This window comes from Hyperolius riggenbachi, chromosome 4 (genome assembly GCF_040937935.1).
Source record: "Hyperolius riggenbachi isolate aHypRig1 chromosome 4, aHypRig1.pri, whole genome shotgun sequence".
In the NCBI taxonomy this organism is placed as follows: domain Eukaryota; kingdom Metazoa; phylum Chordata; class Amphibia; order Anura; family Hyperoliidae; genus Hyperolius; species Hyperolius riggenbachi.
Genome location: NC_090649.1, coordinates 392,471,751 through 392,491,178, shown reverse-complemented (window position 1 = coordinate 392,491,178; position 19,428 = coordinate 392,471,751). Strand labels below are relative to the sequence as shown.

General features: G+C 41.8%; 1 protein-coding gene across 2 annotated transcripts in view; it reads left to right on the top strand.

The window, feature by feature from the left end:
- The window catches only part of SYNDIG1 (synapse differentiation inducing 1), a 383,620-nt gene that overhangs the window by 283,391 nt on the left and 80,801 nt on the right, over positions 1–19,428 (top strand). For both annotated transcript variants that reach the window (XM_068232212.1, XM_068232213.1), the window contains exon 3: positions 9,447–9,584. In XM_068232212.1, coding sequence (XP_068088313.1) covers positions 9,447–9,584 — 138 coding nt within the window. The remainder of the gene's footprint in view (positions 1–9,446; positions 9,585–19,428) is intronic.

The window sequence follows — 19,428 nt, the reverse complement described above, 5'->3', positions numbered from 1 at the left end:
CCAATCAGACTGCACACACTCTTGGAGCCCCACCCCCCCTTATAAAAGGCAAGGTCCTTGTGCCGTTTACTCACTAGTCTGCCTACACTAATTAGTTAAGGGACAGCTGCTGACACACTCTGCTAGGGAGAGTTTAGTTAGGCTCTTATAGGCTTTTTCCTAGCTTATTGTTATTACTTCCCTCTCTCCCTCCTCCGGTCTTGGCCAGGAATTGAACCCAGGTCTGTGTGCTTGGTAGTCATCTCTCTTAACCGCTATACCGACCACAGTATGTAAGCTGGCTTTTAAAAGCCTACAAATCTTTAAGCAAGCTCATTTTTCTCTAGGATATATCATAATGGTACATGCTAGGCTGCCTTCAGCATGTAGTGTTGGTGGTGGTATAGCGGTTAAGAGAGCTGACTACCAAGCACTCAGACCTGGGTTCAATTCCCGGCCACGGTATATAAGCTGGCTTTTGAAATTCTTAAATTCCCTGGAAGATGGAGAGAGGGAGGAAGGAGAGATACACTGCCTGATGTTGTAAAGCAGTGTAGGCCTGTAATTGAACATTGAATGAGATTTGTGACCTTAAAATAGGGGTTTATGTGAAATCTACATTTTTTCCTGGGACTTTTTATGTGTATTTCACTCAATCAAGTCTGCCTCCAGGTATTAGATCCCTTGAAACATGTTTTCTATCATTTTTCCAGCCGGTAGAAATTTTCCTAAAATTTTAAGTTCGCCTCCTCATTGAAGTCTATTGCGGTTCGCGAACTTTTCCGCGAACCGAACCTTTCGCGGAAGTTTGCAAAAAGGATTCGCTAACCGAAAATCGGAGGTTCGCGACATCACTAATCCTAGGATCCTAATACTTTATTGAATTCCAAAGATCTGTAGTAGCCTTGTCAACTCACCAGACAGACTGGTTATACCCAGAATAGGTTGTATCGCTCCTAAACTTTGTGTGTATAGTTTTTTTTGTTTTTGTTTTTTTCTGCTGGAACAAGGAAGAATTTTTGCACTCTTATATAACACTGATTGTTCATGATTATTATTAGACTCCAATATTAACAGGGGTAGTCTCTTTGCAATTTTGATGTTCCATTCCTCTGCACAATTATCACACATGGCAAAGGTATATTAGCCTCTAAATAGCTTTGGATCATGAATATAAGTTAAATGTTGTTTAAATCGATTTCACCATTAATAGTATTTTATTCACATTACAATACAGTATAATTATTATTTGTATGTTTTGGTGTGCATTGCTTCCTACAGTTAATCAGCACAGTGTGTTGGGAATCAGGGCCGATCAGGCGCTGATGCAGGCCATTTTTTTTATTGAAGTTACTTTATAGATGATGTGCTGTTTGTGTGGAGAGGAAATTTAACATTGTTGCTGCAGTTTTCTGCAAGTCTGAGTAAAACTGATTTCCACCTAGAGTTCACTTGGAGCACAGAATATATCATTTTTTCAGACCTCTGCATTTACAAGGGTCATTCAGAAAGAAAAATCTGTTCACTTTTATCCACCACACAATGTATTCTTTCAGTGTTATTTAATTTGCATCTGTCAGGTTGACCTCTTCTCTTCCTGCAATGGTTGTCAAGTGACTGCAGAATACTGGTAACTGTTTGTACAGCAGCATTAACTTGAAGCCCCTTCCCCCTTCAGCTCCTCCTACCCATGGCTGAGAAGTCTGATCCTATAATGCTAACTCAACAATGGGATTGAAAATCGTGTAAATAGATATAAATAAAAAGAGGTGATTATGTGGAGAAATACTCAGAAGATACAGTGGCCCTATTCAAATCTCTGTTTCTTTTATGTTTTCTTCTAGGTGAAATGTTCACACCTTGTCAATATAATGCATTTTAAGCCACCAGCAAGCAGGAAAATACTCAAAATAAGTTTGAAAGTACAATTTTCACCTTCTTTTTGGTACATTTGCAAAGTGCCGAAAATGTATCTTAAAAAGAAGATGCAAAATTATCTCCTAGTGGAAAACTCTGGAGAAAAAATGAATTGCAATTGGTTTATTGTATCTAAAATAAAATATATAAAATGTTTTCTTTATTGATTAACCTCCTTGGCGGTTTATTTTTTCTGCAAAAATTGCAGAAATCCAATTTTTTTTTATTTATTTTTTTATGTTTCATGTAAAGCTACCAGAGTGGTAGCTACATGAAACTCCACTAGAGGGCGCATGTGTCCCTCTAGTTTGACAACAATAGCAAACAGGGGAACGCGTATATAACGCGCTCCCCTGTTTGGCTTCTCCTGTCGCCATGGCGACGATCGGAATGACGTCATGGACGTCAGCCGACGTCCTGACGTCAGACGTCTCCGATCCAGCCCATAGCGCTGCCCGGAACTCATTGGTCCGGGCAGCGCAGGGCTCTGGCGGGGGGGGGCCCTCTTGCGCCGCTGCGTGCGGGCGATCGCCGCAGAGCGGCGGCGATCAAGCTGTACGCGCGGCTAGCAAAGTGCTAGCTGCGCGTAGAGCACTTTACAGTGTGAAAATCGCCCCACCAGGGGCTGAGATCTCCTCCTGCGCGGCATATACCGCCAGGGAGGTTAATTGAAAAAGGCTGTTACTTTCTGGATGATATGGAAGGTAGAAATCTGAAAACAAAAATGCTCATCAAACCAGTTGTTAAAAACAATTCATTCCTGACCACTAGTTGCCCTCTGCCTTGATAGCTTAGAATATCCTTAAAAACTAATTCACGAGATATAGAACTGACTGCGCTGAATTGGATCAATTTACACTGGAGAGCGGTGTAGAGAGTGAGCAATTTATCCAGATAGGCTATAATGGGGAAAAGTTGAGTGCAAAGTTAAAATGGGGTTAAATTGTTAGCTAGAGCCTTTAAATTCTCAGAAACAGGCTTTTGATTTAGTTACTAAAATACCATACTACCAGTACTTCTTAGGACAGATTTTGCAAGGTATGGGCACTTTTCATGCAAAGCTAGGTATTGGGCTCCCAAGGTGTGTAGATTGTACAGTTGGCTAGCTGTGGCAAAGGTTTAGTATTAAGTTGACTAAAATGTATAACACAAAGGGGATGGTTTAGTGCATGCATTGTCCCTGCAATAAACAATATAGGTAGGACACAGGACAGACCATCCCCCAAGTTAAGAACTGTAGAGCAATGCATTTCAGTAATACAAAAAGTGGGGGAAAAGGAACCCACTTTTCTACATTAGAAGTCTGCTCATAGAGCGCGTGGGGGATACACAATATTTTTGGAGTAGATTTTTGTTGTGATTGGAGGGGATTCTCATGTAGAGTGGATTTTTTTTTTTTTTACTTTTTTCCTTACACCCTGTGGATTAAATAATGAGATTGAATTGTGTGTTTTTAAAATTAATATTAAATAAATTGTTATCAATATAAGATTCTCTGTTTTTAGAAAAAAGATATAGGGCGTGATTCACAAACCTTTTTTACCTGTTTTCCTCTGTTTCCACCTTATCTATGTTACTTTTTAAAGCTCCCAAAGAGCAAAATTATAATGTAATTAAGGTAAGAAAAGTAATATTGAAATGAAGTTAATCCGGAACAACTTACTTTGAGTGATTATTTTGCTTGTAAATGTGCTAAAAGGTAATTTTTATCAATTAGCTAATACATAAGTCATTTATGGGAAGTTTTGTGAATAGATCCAAATGTGTCATCAAAAGTAAGGTATTAACATTAGAAGTTATGTCCAAAGAGTTGCTCCAAATAACCTGGCCATGTAAGGGTTAATGTTAAAAGGGATATTGAACCTTTAACTATATCCAGTTAACCTCCAGAAGTCATGTGCACAGAGTGTGACCGAAGTAAGCTGGGTAACTAAGGATTATTGTTAAAATGAATAACAGAACAATATTTAAATGAGTTGCATAGTCCTGAGGAAGACGGCTGTGTTGAACCCCCTTGTTCCTCTCTTTGTTTTACTCTACTATATTTATTTTTTATGGCTTTAGCCTAACCTTTTCTCGGGCTTTTCTATAAGCTTTCAATATCCATTCCTTTCCTAAACTTTCACCTCTGTTTAAAGGACAACCAAGGTGACATGTGACATGATGAGACAGACATGTGTATGTACAGTGCCTAGCACACAACTAACTAGGCTGTGTTCCTTTTTTCATTCTCTGCCTGTAAGAGTTAAGCATCAGGTATACAAGTGACAGTTTCTGTCTGGGTCGGGACCGGGTCGGACTGGACCAGACTATAGCATAACCCTCACTGATAAGTAATTACAGCCATAAAATACTATGCTGTCAGTAAATGGCTTCTGAGAGCAGGAAAGACATAAAAAGGGTCAATAATTCATAAATTTGAGCTCTCGCATACTTCAATGAAGGTATCCTTGAGCAGAGACAATAAAAACTAGATTTAAATATAAAATACAACTGTAGGATATCTAAATAATAATTTTTAGAAGGAGGAGGATAGATACAATTGTTTTTCTCATCAGCTTATTTTCACCTCAGATGTCAAATGTAAATGTACATAAAAAGGGAGCATTTGAAGAGCGTATTGGCATTGATGTATTATTGCTGCATATGTTGAACAAAAGAAAATACAGTTTAGGTTTGATTTATATGTTATGTGCTTTGTAATTAACATTGTTTCTCTGTACAATAAAAACAACGAGAAAAAAAGGACAGCTGTGGTTTTGAAACATGTTGATGTAAGCAATTTTCTGGAAGTTCCCCAAGACAAGGCTATTCTTGGAACTATACAGGAGTGCCAGTGAGGCACTGTCCAGAGCCCACCACAGTAACATGACTAAACATAGGCTGCTAGTGCTAACCTGGTCTCCCTAAATAGCTTTGGCTCTCCTGTATGGTCCTTTTGGTAATCTAAAGGTGGCCACTAACGGTCCAATTTCTAGCGAAAAATCGTTCGAGCGATCAGAAATTCTGATTGGATTGGTTGTAAATAATCTCCATTGGTGGAAACAATCGATTATGAATGAGTGAAAAAAATGTCATCCGAATGAATTTTCGTCGAACCAAAATTTGGATTTTCTTGTTGGTTGTGATAGATAGGAAGTAAAGATTGGTTCGTTGATGGTGTAGTGAACGATGTATTACAATATTTCACTTCCGAACAGAATTTCTGATTGCTCGAATGATTTTTCGCTAGAAATTGGAGCGTTAGTGACCAGCTTGAGATAGGAGAGAGGTCAGAGAAAGTTGGCCCCCCTGACACCCATTGAGCCCCAGGCAGCTGCCTAGGTTACCTTGTGGATGATCCTGTTCTGGGGTGTTGGTGATTCAGGGAGTAAGAACCACTTAAACAAGCAATTCCTGGAGGGGTGAGATGTTATTTGTGCCGGCTCTATTACACATTAATGGCTGTGGATGGTTTATCCAAACAGTAACTTTATTACATTTAATGGAAGAACAAGATTTACCTGTACTAAAGCATACTTAATGAGCAACTCCAGCCTAAACAAACATACTGTCATTAAGTTAAATTAGTTATGTTAATTAAAATAGATAGGTAATATAATCTCTTACCCACACTGTTTTAAAAGAACAGGCACATTTTTTATTTCATGATGGCAGCCATCTTTTTGGTTGAAAGGAGGTGACAGGGAGCATGAGACACAGTTCCAACTGTCCTGTGTCCTGAGCACCTCTCCCAGTTGCTAGGCAACGAAATAACAACATAGGAAATCCCATCATGCTCTGCAAAGCATCAGGGAAAAAAAGCCTGGGCTTGTTTTCTTTGATGGGTGGAGCTTAGGTAAAAATACAGCCAAAAATGATGCTTTGGTAAGAAAAACAAAGTTCTGATGCTGTGAAACTGTTAAAGAAACACCAAGCCTTTTCAGTTCTGCTGAGTAGATTTTTAATCCGGAGGTTAACTTTAAAGCTATTACTAAAATCTGTCTGCACAGTAAATCTAACATATCCATAACATCATGATAATGCTTGCATTTTATGGGATAACCTTACTCAGCACTAACTTGCTGTATTCTGTGGTGAGATTAATGTCTGTATCCTGAAATTTGCTGCTTTATGATGGATAAAGTTGTTTAGCAAGTAACACATTTGTAACAGCGACCTGATACAGCTGATTTGCTCTCAATAATCTTGTTAAACAGTAACCCTTTAAAGGTGTTTCAGAAAAGTGGAATTTATGTCAGCTCTCTCATATTTTCTGCTCTGTGGGAGAATAAATCATTCAGTGATACTGGGTTAAATGTAACTTACTGCCTGGATGGTGGCAATGTTGACTTTGACTGCCTTGGACTTCCACTGCCCACCAGCATGTGGCACCATCCTGTCTGAAGAAAGCTTTTGTGTTGCTCTAGCCCATCTGCCGGCGGTATATTGAGCTTGCTTTCTAGCCTCATCATGCAGCTAGTCTGGCCTCTCTATTTAAAGGGATCCAAGCAGCTTTTTTTTCTACGGTTTTTACTGGTTTTTAATAGCTGTAGGAGCTGCCATCCCCCCTTTCCCTCTGCCCTTATTTATCCAGGGGAAGGTGTAAAGGTAATGAATTGTGACTTCTCTCAACTGTCAGAATTACAGTGACCTATCTCCCTCCCCCCGCTGATGAAAGCTTTTGGTTGCTCATTGCTGCTTCTAGTTACTGCAGTCCTTATTTGCCTGCACTTTCTGTGGATGGCAGGAGGAGGTAGGGCAATAAAAGCCTCTAATAAACATTTAAATGTAAAAAGAAGAGGTAGAATGGATGTTTTAGTAATGAGCCACATTGTTAGTATGCATATTTAGTGTGTTATTGAGATGCCCTGGGGGACTAAAAATGCTGCTCAGTTCACTTTAAGATAAAGGCCTATTGCCGGCTTTTCCCAAATATCCTGCGCTGTCTCTACAGCACTGCACATTACTCACCTACCTGGAATACAACGCTGAAATTCTCGCTCCTGTCCTTCAGGTGGTGCGCTACCCCATGGTGAAATCACTGTCTGTCGTAATGTGACAAACAGCAATCTCACCCAAGGGTTTGAGAGCCTCCGAGGACCAAAAGAAGATAGGCTGCGAGTGTCCGGATCCTGGGGGTGGTGAGTTGTAACTGCCACTGCACTGTGCTTGCGTCCCCATACCTCTCATAAGCTATACCTCCTGGAAGCTACCTCAAGCCAGGATTACCACTCATGGCTTCTTCTTTCCACCTCAAGCCTGGCTCAGGGTTACAGTCAAGGAGGTTAAATTGGGATTATACTCCCAAAACTAAAATGTCACTAACTACTCTAAGTTACATAAAAGAACATTTGAAAGCATTCCCAAAAATAATTTATTTTCACTGCAGAGAGCAGTAGAAGCTTGTTTATTTCTGGTCATTGGCAAAGGCAAGTACCTCCCTGTGCTTGTGTCTTCACTCTGACCCCCTCCTTTTCTGCTGAGTGGACTCAGCTGTTGCCAGGGTGATGTGGCTATTCAGCAGAGGGAGGGAGTAGAGTAAAGACACAGGCACGGGGAGATTCTTGTCTTTGCCAATGACTAGAGATAAGCAAGCTTCTACTGCTCTCTGCAGTGAAAATCCATTAGTTTACACACAGGCAGGGCAGCCATCAGGGGGGGGACAACTGACCCTGCAGTGAGGGGCTCAGGGCTTCTGGGGGCCCTGGGCCCCCCTAAGCGATGGAAGGGCCGCATGTGCTGGCTGTGGCTCACTAACCAGCACACCGCGTTCCAGCTCTGAGAGATGAGTGACATCAGTGCTTGAAAGTGGGGAGCAGATTAGTGAGCACGTTACAAAGGACTTTCTATACTGGGCCACCACCTATACCTAGCTACTTATACTGGGGAACCACCTATATCTGGCTACTTATACTTATGGAACGTATATACCTGGCTACCTATACTAAGGGGACCTATGCCTGGATACCTATACTGGGGGCACCTATACCTGACTAGGGCAGGGGGACGAGCTGAGACAGAAGGGGACAAGAGGTAACACAGGGGGATAAAAGAGGCACAGGGGAAACAGAGGCGGACAAAAGAGGCACAGGAATAAAAGAGGTGGACAAAAGAGAACAGATAAAGGATAAGAACGGACCTACAAGTCCATATCTCATTTGTTAACTGGTGACTACCTGTATTTTTCTAGTATTTGGTTCCTCTACAACAGGGGTTCCCAAACGTTTTCAGTCAAGGGCTGGGTCAACATACTTCAGATGGCTGGGGGGCCGGAACATACATAAAATTATGTTCAAAAACATTACATTGAATCTAGGTATATATTCCCCCCAATCATGCCCGGAGGAGAACTCCCAGCAGCAGCCATTCAGTCGTGAAGCATGAAGCATATCCAGGTGACAACCTGCTCTCCAGTTGGACAGCAGTGTCACATGATGCAGAACTGGATTGGAAGCCAATCGAATGGCTTCTACAGTATGTGGAGGGGTGGTGCCAGCACTGCTATTCTATATGTGGGCAGCCGATATTTAAAGGTACAGTGGGTCGCATCTATAAGTTATACATTTTGTGTTTGGGGGGCCAGTGAAAAAGCCTCCGTGGGCCGCATAATACAACATACCATGGTCATGTCCACTTTTTGCGGCATAACGCCCTTCGCGCACGGACACAGTGGTGGGGTGGCAAGCGGGTGGGCCCAGGGAGGGCGGGCCCAGTTTTGATGATGTGTGAGGGGCCCCAAAATTACTGATTGTGGCCCTGCACACAGGGAATGCTTTCAAATGTTATTTTATGTAACTACGAGTAGTTACTGACATTTTAGTTTTAGGGGTAAAATCCCACTTTATGCTCTGCTTTCCTTAATGAAGAACTTTAACCAAGGAGATTGAATTTCATTCCAATTAGTAGCTGATACCCCTTTTTCCATGAGAATTATTTACTTTTTCTCAACTAGATCATCGGGGGGAGTCTGTGTAGTCGATATTGTGTCTTTTTGCAACTGCCAAGCAAGCAGTATCTCCCTCTGTGTTAGTGAGTTTGGTTACAGATTATGGAACTTGGTGCTGTCTACTTTTTTTTCTTGTCTGCCAGTAGTAAAGATGATGACTAGCAGGCTCATTGTGGATCAAACAACAACATGAATGAATTGCACGGGGTGTATCAGTTATTTCTTGATCTCTCTTCTATTTTTTAATGTCTCACTTTGCAATATATTGATAAATTTCTCAGCCCTACAACAATTTTTGGAGTTCTCTTCATGGGGAATCTCTATAGAATAAGTTGTTCACCTTCAATCAAGAGCAAACAGCATATACCTGTTTTTTCCCCATCTCATACAGCCACAGGAAGCTTAACTGAAGAAAGGATGTGCTCAGGGCAAATAACGGGCAGTTCTCAGAGACCTGAGAAACATCTCACAACACAACTCAAAGACGAGTTATCATGAGAGAACTAAGATCTGTTTTTAAAATGTCCAATGTGCATAATCTGACACTGCATTGCTTTATTATATTAAGACACTTTGTCCATTTTCCATATTTTGTTAAAACAATTGTTTGTGCTTTATGCAGAGCGACTATTCGAGTGACACAGAGAGTGAAGACAACTTTTTAATGATGCCACCAAGGGACCACCTTGGCCTCAGTGTGTTTTCCATGCTGTGCTGCTTTTGGCCTCTGGGAATAGCTGCCTTTTATTTGTCACATGAGGTAAGTTGGAGTCTGGTGACAGTTCTTAACATGTAGCTGTCAAATACTGCAAATAATGAATCCTTGTATTTCATGTCTCATGGAAATCCTCCAGCTTGCTACATCGCATTAATATTATGTGTTCATTTTTTAGCAGCGGGGCAGCAGTACTATCACAAGGATAAATTATTCATGCGTGAAACTTTGCGCCTTTAATTGTAAACAGATATTTTAGCAGCCAGAGTCTTTGTCTGCTCTGTACAGGAAACGTAATAGCCGCTATTACTCATTTTAGTCATTACCTGCACCTTCGCTTGACGTGTTCAGATACATAGCTGAAATTGTTTATTTCTTAACAACAGCTAAAGAACAATGGTGCTAGGAATGGGAATCAATTACTGTCACTATCCCAACTGCTGCAGAAGAGCAGCAATAACAAGCGATAGTCATTACACCTGATTTAGTTTTGTAAACATCGATGTACACACAGTGTGTGAGAGAGACAGAATGTGTGTGTTTTTGTGTATGTGTTTTTGTGTTTGTTTGTTTGTTTGTGTGTGTGTTTGTGTACATGTGTGTATTTGTATGAGTGTGTGTGCATACCTATGTGTATTTGTGTGTGCATCCTGTTTATTTGTATGTGAGTTTTTGTCTATATGTTTGCATGTTGTTTGTGTGTGTGTCTGTCTGTATGTTTGTCTAGCCTGCCAATCCTATCAGCAACAACAAACTTCCACCTACCCTCCTAACCTCCTGACCTCTAACACTAATCTTATAGGTTCATACACACATGTAACAACTGTCAGGTGAAACAGTAGATAATGACCATTTCAGCTGATGATCTTTCTGTGCATACAACAGCTGCCAAACGACTTTGCTTAGGCATCGGGCAACGTTAAGGATCCGTCCTGTTGAATCCTCAACAACCCTCAAAGTCCAAGCATGACCGACCACAATGCTGTTTTAACCTCCTCCCCTCCTCCCCCCCCCCCCCCCCAACTGATAAAAAGGCGCTCCATCGCTTGCCTCAATGCTCAAGTACATTGTTCATTAGTCCCCGATCGTCAACGGGAGACAATTATTATATGTGTATTTAGCTTCATTGTTATCTACTCTATTTTATCTCCCTAAAGTACCCTGCTTGCACTCTCATATGATCCATGTTCCATTTAGCAGCCTTCTGCTGACAGCCCTGAGGCTTTGGTGCATGACTCCACTATGTCAACATGTCTATCTGTCAGAAATACTAATGCATAGACATTCCCCATGGTGGTTGGCCTATGGGGAATGTGGACAGGGTGCCACTATAGTGCAGATGGAGAAGATTCGATCCAGTGACAAATAAGGAAAAACAGAACATTACTATTATTTTTTATTTATATAGCAACAACATCTTCCATAGTGCTGTACAATGTACAAAACAGACAGAAACTGATGAAAGTGGGAAGCAAAGCTACATAAGTAGTTCAAAACACTGTACAATCAGAATATCCAGCAACACAAGTATAAAATACACACATAGTTGATGCAGTTTGAAACATCACCAATACTGGTACATTTTCATTTGATAAAGTACAGCAGAAACATGAAACCCAGGGGGAGGACCCTATCCTTGCAAGCTTATTATCTCTAATATGTTGTCAATATACTGAAATACTAAGGCTGGAGACAATCATTTTTAATGCCATTACTTTTTGGCATCCGACATGATGTGTAAGATAGCCTTTGGTGCCTATTTTATTGTTCAATAAGTTACTGAAGCTAGTCATACAAAACAGGTCAGAATCCCATCCAATCCATTAGGTAAATGTATGCTTGCAGAATCAAAACCCAAAAATAAATAGGAATGCAAGAAGAAAGTGTTATAGAAGTGTCCAGCTGTGGCTGGATAGTGGTTAAGGGCTCTGCCTCTGACACAGGAGACCAGGGTTTGAATCGAAGTAAGCCAGCACCTACTCAGTGAGGATACCTTAGGCAAGACTCCGTAACACTGCTACTGCCTATAGAGGGCACCCTAGTGGCTGCAGCTCTGGCGCTTTGAGTCTGCCAGCAGAAAAAGGCAATATAAATGTTCTGTGTCTTGTCAGTTACCAAGAACTGGTGTAATAATCGTGGAAACATTGAGGCATTGAAAAGTGCAATGAGCTAGAAACAAGGGGTGACTTGGGAAAGTGAGAAGGGAAAATAAAGTAGTGTAAAATGGTGCTAGGTTAAACCATCAGTGAATAACAAGGATGGCAGAGGAAGTGGTGGAGTCACTTGCTGGCCTCATGGGTATTGCACTCAGGCTCCTCCAGGAACACATGTAAAAGCAAAGCCTGGAAATGATAACACGGTGCAGCGGAAATCGGATTTATGGTTTAAATCTAACTGCTGGGTAGCGCCATATATGAAGAACTGTTGTAAACAATATTTTGAATGTATTTGATTTGTATTAGCTGGGCATAAGTAGAGCTGCTGCTTAAAGCGGTCAGACAGAAATCTTGTTTCAGGTCTACCTTACATCTGTTTTACATATACCTAGATACAAGTGCCTCCCCCATGTTATACTTCTATACAGTATTACCGCTGCATTTAACGATTATTTTACTGTATATTGGGATATGATTGATTTGATGTACTAAGTTCTTCTGCCATTTGTATGGTTAGACAACAGAGTCTCTTGAAGTATTTGTACTGCTTAAAACTTCAAAGGATTTATATATTTAAACATGAAGTCATCCGATGTATTCTACTGCTGTTTCAAATAGGAAATGTAAAATGAGTACTCACTGTGGCGTGACTGGTGGAATAAGAAGAACTGGATGCATCATATATATTTTATGTATTTATGATTTGAAGAGTCTATACCAGCTAACCTTGGCACTCCAGGAGTGACAAAACTACAAATCCCATCATGCCTTTGCCTCCCTGAGTTATGCTTAGAGATGTCAATGCCTCATGGAACTTGTAGTTCCACCACAGCTGGAGTGCCAATGTTAGCCATCACTGGTCTATACAGTGTGAACTAAACATTGTACAGATCCTCATCCCAGAGAGTTATAGTTACCTCCTGGGTCCTGTAACCCACACCCTGTGTCCCCATATGTGCTGCTTAGTCCTGCCCCTTTTCATATACTGTATGTGCCATGGCACTTTCCCTGTATGAGATAGAGAGTACCACCGGGTCCTGTAACCCACTCCCGAGTCCCCATATATGCTGGCTTCAGGCGCTTAGTCCAGCCCCTTTTCAGACAAGTGCCATGGCACTCCACCTAAAAGAGAGAGAGTGCCACAGAAGTGCCACCACATCTTTCTGAAAGGGGGCGGAGCTAAGCACCAGAAGCAGGTGAATACAGGGACTTGAGGAGTGAGTTACAGGAAACAGACCCAGGAGGTTATTACAACTTTCTCTGGGAAGAGGACATGTACAATGTTTAGTTTACACGGTATAGACTTTAACTACAAAAAACTGCAGAAGAAAAACTGTTAACACAGCAGGTAATAGAAATTAAAAGACCCTGATGCCATTATATTATGCTGCTCTTTATGCGTGAATGTTATCAGTCATTTGTATTAAGTGAAGCCACCTGCTTAACTGAGTTCTGAATACATTTCAGAATTGATTGCATTGTATTCACCTCAAGTATCAGGCTCATGGATCTCTCAGTGGTCCCTTCTCAAGCATTTTGAGTTGGATATACAGTAATATGCACCATAAGTAAGACTACAACACAAAACTACATCAAATTGGCAATTTTTTCTCTGAATAATTACGAAGTGTGAATTCATAAAGTAATGCGGGCATTTAAATATCAGGATTGTATAGAGCGGTACTGTATGCCTATGTTGTGGTAGCTGGGGATGCTATGGTTCAGTTATAATATAAAGCGGCTAGGGATAAGTTATGGATATGTGCAGGGCTGGATTTCTGGAAAGGCCACCGAGGCCCTGACCTTGGGCGCCAGCTGGCCAAGGGGTGGCTGGACATGGAAGAGGGATTGCTGCATATGGAAGAAGAGGCTGCAAATGGAATGCAGAGGTTGCAAATAAGAAGCAGCACATGGAAAAATGGAGCTGCAGCCGAAGGGTCTTGTATAGCACTGAAGAAGGCTTCTGTAGATGAATGTTAGACGTGGAAGAGGGGACTGCACAAGGAATAGAAAGGGGTCCAAATATAAAGTGATACTCCGCTCACGACCTCAAATCCACCGACAGTGCTGGAAGACAGGCTGCTCAGATCCAGGAATCCATATAGTGAAGATGAAGTCTGCACAATGTCGGTAGAAGTAAAATTGCTTTATTGAATCAGACACATATCAAGCTAAAATCCAAACTCCGCATGTGGTGTTTGGATTTTAGCTTGATATGTGCCTGATTCAATAAAGCAATTTTACTTCTATCGACATTGTGCGGACTTTATCTTCATTATATGAAGAGGAGGGGGTGCTGCACATGTAGGAGAAGATGCAAGAAAGTTTGCCCGGTAGAAAGCGGCGAGAGCGGCGGGAACTGGCGGGGACGCGCAGTGAATGGGCCGTAGAGTTTAAGTCTGGTCAGAACCGCAGCGCCACGCGCCCGACGTACATTTAAACTGTGTTGGTCCACAAAAAGTTAATCACTATTTGTATTTATAATAGATAACTCCAAGGCATTTATATAAAACAGTTCATCATAACAAGAAACAAGATCAGACTGTTACCACATTTTGTCACATTACTGCCGCAAACGTGAATCAATTTTATTGGAATTCCACGTGAAAGACCAATACAAAGTGATGTACACGTAAGAAGTGGAACGAAAATCATACATGATTCCAAACATTTTTTACAAATCAATAACTGCAAAGTGGGGTGTGCGTAATTATTCAGCCCCCATAAACATTGCCTGATGAGTGCTAATGACTAAATAGAGTGCACTTGTGTGTAATCTAATGTCAGTACAAATACAGCTGCTCTGTGACGGCCTCAGAGGCTGTCTAAGAGAATATTGGGAGCAACAACACCATGAAGTCCAAAGAACACACCAGACAGGTCAGGGATAAAGTTATTGAGAAATTTAAAGCAGGCTTAGGCTACAAAAAGATTTCCAAAGCCTTGAACATCCCACGGAGCACTGTTCAAGCGATCATTCAGAAATGGAAGGAGTATGGCACAACTGTAAACCTACCATGACAAGGCCGTCCACCTAAACTCACAGGCCGAACAAGGAGAGCGCTGATCAGAAATGCAGTCAAGAGGCCCATGGTGACTCTGGACGAGCTGCAGAGATCTACAGCTCAGGTGGGGGAATCTGTCCATAGGACAACTATTAGGCATGCACTGCACAAAGTTGGCCTTTATGGAAGAGTGGCAAGAAGAAAGCCATTGTTAACAGAAAAGCATAAGAAGTCCCGTTTGCAGTTTGCCACAAGCCATGTGGTGGACACAGCAAACACGTGAAAGAAGGTGCGCTGGTCAGATGAGACCAACATTGAACTTTTTTGCCAAAATGCAAAACGCTATGTGTGGCGGAAAACTAACACTGCACATCACTCTGAATACACCATCCCCACTTTCAAATATGGTGGTGGCAGCATCATGCTCTGGGGGTGCTTCTCTTCAGTAGGGACAGGGAAGCTGGTCAGAGTTGATAGGAAGATGGATGGAGCCAAATACAGAGCAATCTTGGAAGAAAACCTCTTGGAGTCTGCAAAAGACTTGATACTGGGGTGGAGGTTCACCTTCCAGCAGGACAACGACCCTAAACATAAAGCCAGGGCAACAATGGAATAGTTTAAAACAAAACATATCCATGTGTTAGAATGGCCCAGTCAAAGTCCAGATCTAAATCCAATCGAAAATCTGTGGCAAGATCTTAAAACGGCTATTCACAAACGCTGTCCATCTAATCTGACTGAGCTGGAGCTGTTTTGCAAAGAAGAATGGGCAAGGATTTCAGTCTCTAGATGTGCAAAGCTGGTAGAGACATACCCTAAAAGACTGGCAGCTGTAATTGCAGCAAAAGGTGGTTCTACAAAGTATTGGCTCAGGGGGCTGAATAATTATGCACACACCACTTTGCAGTTATTGATTACTAAAAAATATTTGGAATCATGTATGATTTTCATTCCACTTCTCACTCTTATGTACACCACTTTGTATTGGTCTGTCACATAGAATTCCAATAAAATTGATTCATGTTTGTGGCAGTAATATGACAAAATGTGGAAAACTTCAAGGGGGCCAAATACTTTTGCAAGCCACTGTGTGTGTGTGTATATATATATATATATATATATATATATATATATATATATATATATATATATATATATATATATATATATATAGAGTATATATATATAGCTAGCTTTATAAATTGATCAGTGTTTACCCGTTGTAAAATCTTTCCTCTGATCTGAATTCTGAAATGTATCACAGATGACACAGCGGACAGAGAGACACCCAGAGGTATATAAAATTAGATTAAAAACAACTTAAATGGAAAAGGGAGGTGGCTTACCTCAATGAAATTTATTATGCACTGGCAATGTGTTTTGTGGGTCTGAACCCACTTCCTCAGGCCAAATTATAGTGCCAAACATTAAACACAGCTGAGCAGGGAACATCTTTAGTCCTCTCAGGTGCAGCTCTGTGAAAATGTTTGTTTCTGAGAATTCCAAAGCCAGTGAAAATAATGTCTTGTCTCCCAGAATGCTCTTGGAGAAGAATTCCATATAACTAAACAGCCTAGGCTAAACATCACTGGCAGAGTGGGACTACATACCAATACACAGCAATACGTAGATATAGGACGTTTTTCTGATGCTGAAACCAGGAAACTTTTTCAATGAGAAAGGTTTGCACACCTGGTTCACACACCTGCCATGCAAGTACAAGGTATAAGTAGCAAATGGGTGCAAAAAGTCAGTAAACCGGACCAAATCAATAGCCCTACATATACATGAAAAATAATAAAATGACTTGCACACCAACACTGAGATCAAATTGCATAAAGTTTTGTATTTGAAAAGGTAAACAAAGTTTGGCTTGAGCCACAAATATACAAAGTATTACAGCTTGAGTATACACAAATAATGGGAGCAAATCATGTGCCCCATGGGATAATAAACCTCGTCTATTAGCTAAATGCGCGGCGGCCATGTCGGGGCTGGCTCACGCTGCTCTGTCATGGTTGGCAGCACCGAGCGGGGACAGGTGATTCCGGAAGTGATGTCATGATGTCCGCGCCAGTCGGGCCGGCCCAAGTGTCCGGAGCGGGCGTGCCACCATTAAGCCAGGTATATATTGTATCTCTTTGCCACTCTGGATTACAGCAGCCATCCAAGGAGCCCAGGCATATACCCTCTGACGAAGGGAAACCCCCGAAACGGCGCTGTCAGGGTATTAACCCCTCAGGGATAACCTTGTACACTATTTATCCTTTGTTCACTCTGGCTACTGACTGTTTGTTGTTTATTATACAAATGTTTATTATACAAATGGATAATTGTTGTTCAGCATCCTTTAGCTAATAGCTAATAGACAAGGTTTATTATCCCATGGGGCACATGATTTGCTCCCATTATTTGTGTATACTCAAGCTGTAATACTTTGTATATTTGTGGCTCAAGCCAAACTTTGTTTACCTTTTCAAATACAAAACTTTATGCAATTTGATCTCAGTGTTGGTGTGCAAGTCATTTTATTATTTTTCATGAAACCAGGAAACTTACCATAAAAGTGTGTATCTCAAATCATTTACTGCTTTTTACTATATATGTCACTAAAGTGGCTCTTTAAATTGCATCCACATTTTGGTCAATCCAAGCAATTATTTTCTAATGCCATTTACCCCCTAAAGTAATGCCCTGGAGTCCCGACCCTACCACCCTTTCAATTAAAGTTATTTTAAGTTAGAAGGGACGTTACATTAACTGGTGCGGTGAACAAAACTGCTAAATAGAGCTGTAGCAGTCATTAAGACATTAAAATAAATGTAGAATGGTAATTGACTAATGTCAAATATATGATACCGCTGCCTTACATTCAGAATTTATGCTGGTGCCTTGGGAAAGGATCTGATCTTTTTCTCTTTAACAAAGCAATTGTTTCAGACATTGTGACTGTAATACCTCTATCCCTCTAGGTAAAAAATCCTTTATGATGACATTTTCTGCAGACTAATGAACAGAACATGACATTAGAGGTGCCACAATTATTTTTTGTCTCTAGCAATTTAGGAAGGGAATAGTACGACAAATGACATCCCATTGACTTACTGGACTTATCCTATCTTGACATTTTTTCTGGCTGAGAATGCTTTGCCTTTTTAGTGTAGAATCATTAATGCCCCAGAAAACCCAATACGGGCATAAGTATAACAGTGTTGATGATGAGAACAATGCGTGTTTGAATGTGCAGGCATGTGTGGCATTGAATTAGAGACATTTAGATGCACCAGAAGTACTTTTGCATTTGTTATTTTAATTGGATTTTCAGTGTGCTTTGAAAGTTTGAATGAAATTGTAAAGCTTCTTAATGAACAGGATTATTTACCAAAGAAGACAGATGAAACGCATTTCAAAAGTTGTGATCTGTTTCATTGAAAAAAAGATCTTTAAGCCTAACAAAAAGCTAAAAGAAATAACAGAACTACTTCTCACTAATTCAACAGTACTGTGTATTTTTAAAGTTATGTACACATATGCACTAAACTAGGGGTAGGGAACCTATGGCCCGGGACTCGGGAGCCAGATGTGGCTCTTTTAACGACTTGAGGACTCACCCTTTACCCCCCCTTAAGGACCAGCGCTAGTTTGATTGATCTGTGCTGGGTGGGCTCTGCAGCCCCCAGCACAGATCAGGGTGCAGGCAGGGAGATCAGATTGCCCCCCTTTTTTCCCCCCTATGGGGATGATGTGCTGGGGGGGTCTGATCTCTGCTGCCTGCGAGTGGCTGGCGGGGGGGGCACCTCAAAGCCCCCCTCCGCGGCGAAATGCTCCCCCTCCCTCTCCTACCTGGCCCCTTTGGTAAGCCGGGCTGCACAGGACGCTATCCGTCCTGTGCAGCCAGTGACAGGCTGTCTCCTGTCACATGGCGGCGATCCCCGGCCGCTGATTGGCCGGGGATCGCCGATCTGCCTTACGGCGCTGCTGCGCAGCAGCGCCGTACAAATGTAAACAAAGCGGATTATTTCCGCTTGTGTTTACATCTAGCCTGCGAGCCGCCATCGGCGGCCCGCAGGCTATTCACGGAGCCCCCCGCCGTGATTTGACAGGAAGCAGCCGCTCGTACGAGCGGCTGCTTCCTGATTAATTAGGCTGCAGCTGGCGACGCAGTACTGCGTCGCTGGTCCTGCAGCTGCCACTTTGCCGACGCACGTTATGAGTGTGCGGTCGGCAAGTGGTTAATGGCTACATATGGCTCACATATAAATCAGTAGGGGTTGATTCACTAAGCTACATTGCTCAAGCAGCGCAGCTTAGTGTGGCAGTGCAAGTAACATTTTCAAAGTAGGCACGCTACTGCTGTAGCAAGCACTACTAACTTACTCACGCTACTCCAAAACGAACAACGGCTGCTCCAATTGTCCCACACTGGACCCTGTCAGGTCTAGTGACTTTGTAGGATGAGATCCCCGCACTTTGATTGGGCCAATAGGCTGCCTGTCACTTGACAGGCAGCCTATTGGGTCAAAGTGCGGGGATCTCGGCCTACAAAGTGAATCAACCCCCAAGTCGCGCTAGCTAATTGTACAAGCTGTTAGTCGGTATTTCTCCTCCCTGGCTCTTGCAGAAATTGCTGATGTTGCTGAAACCCAAGAGAAGCTGAAAGCGTGTCTGGCACTGCCGCAGCCCAGCAGATCAACTGTATACAGGGCCGGATTTCTTATAAGGCACTGT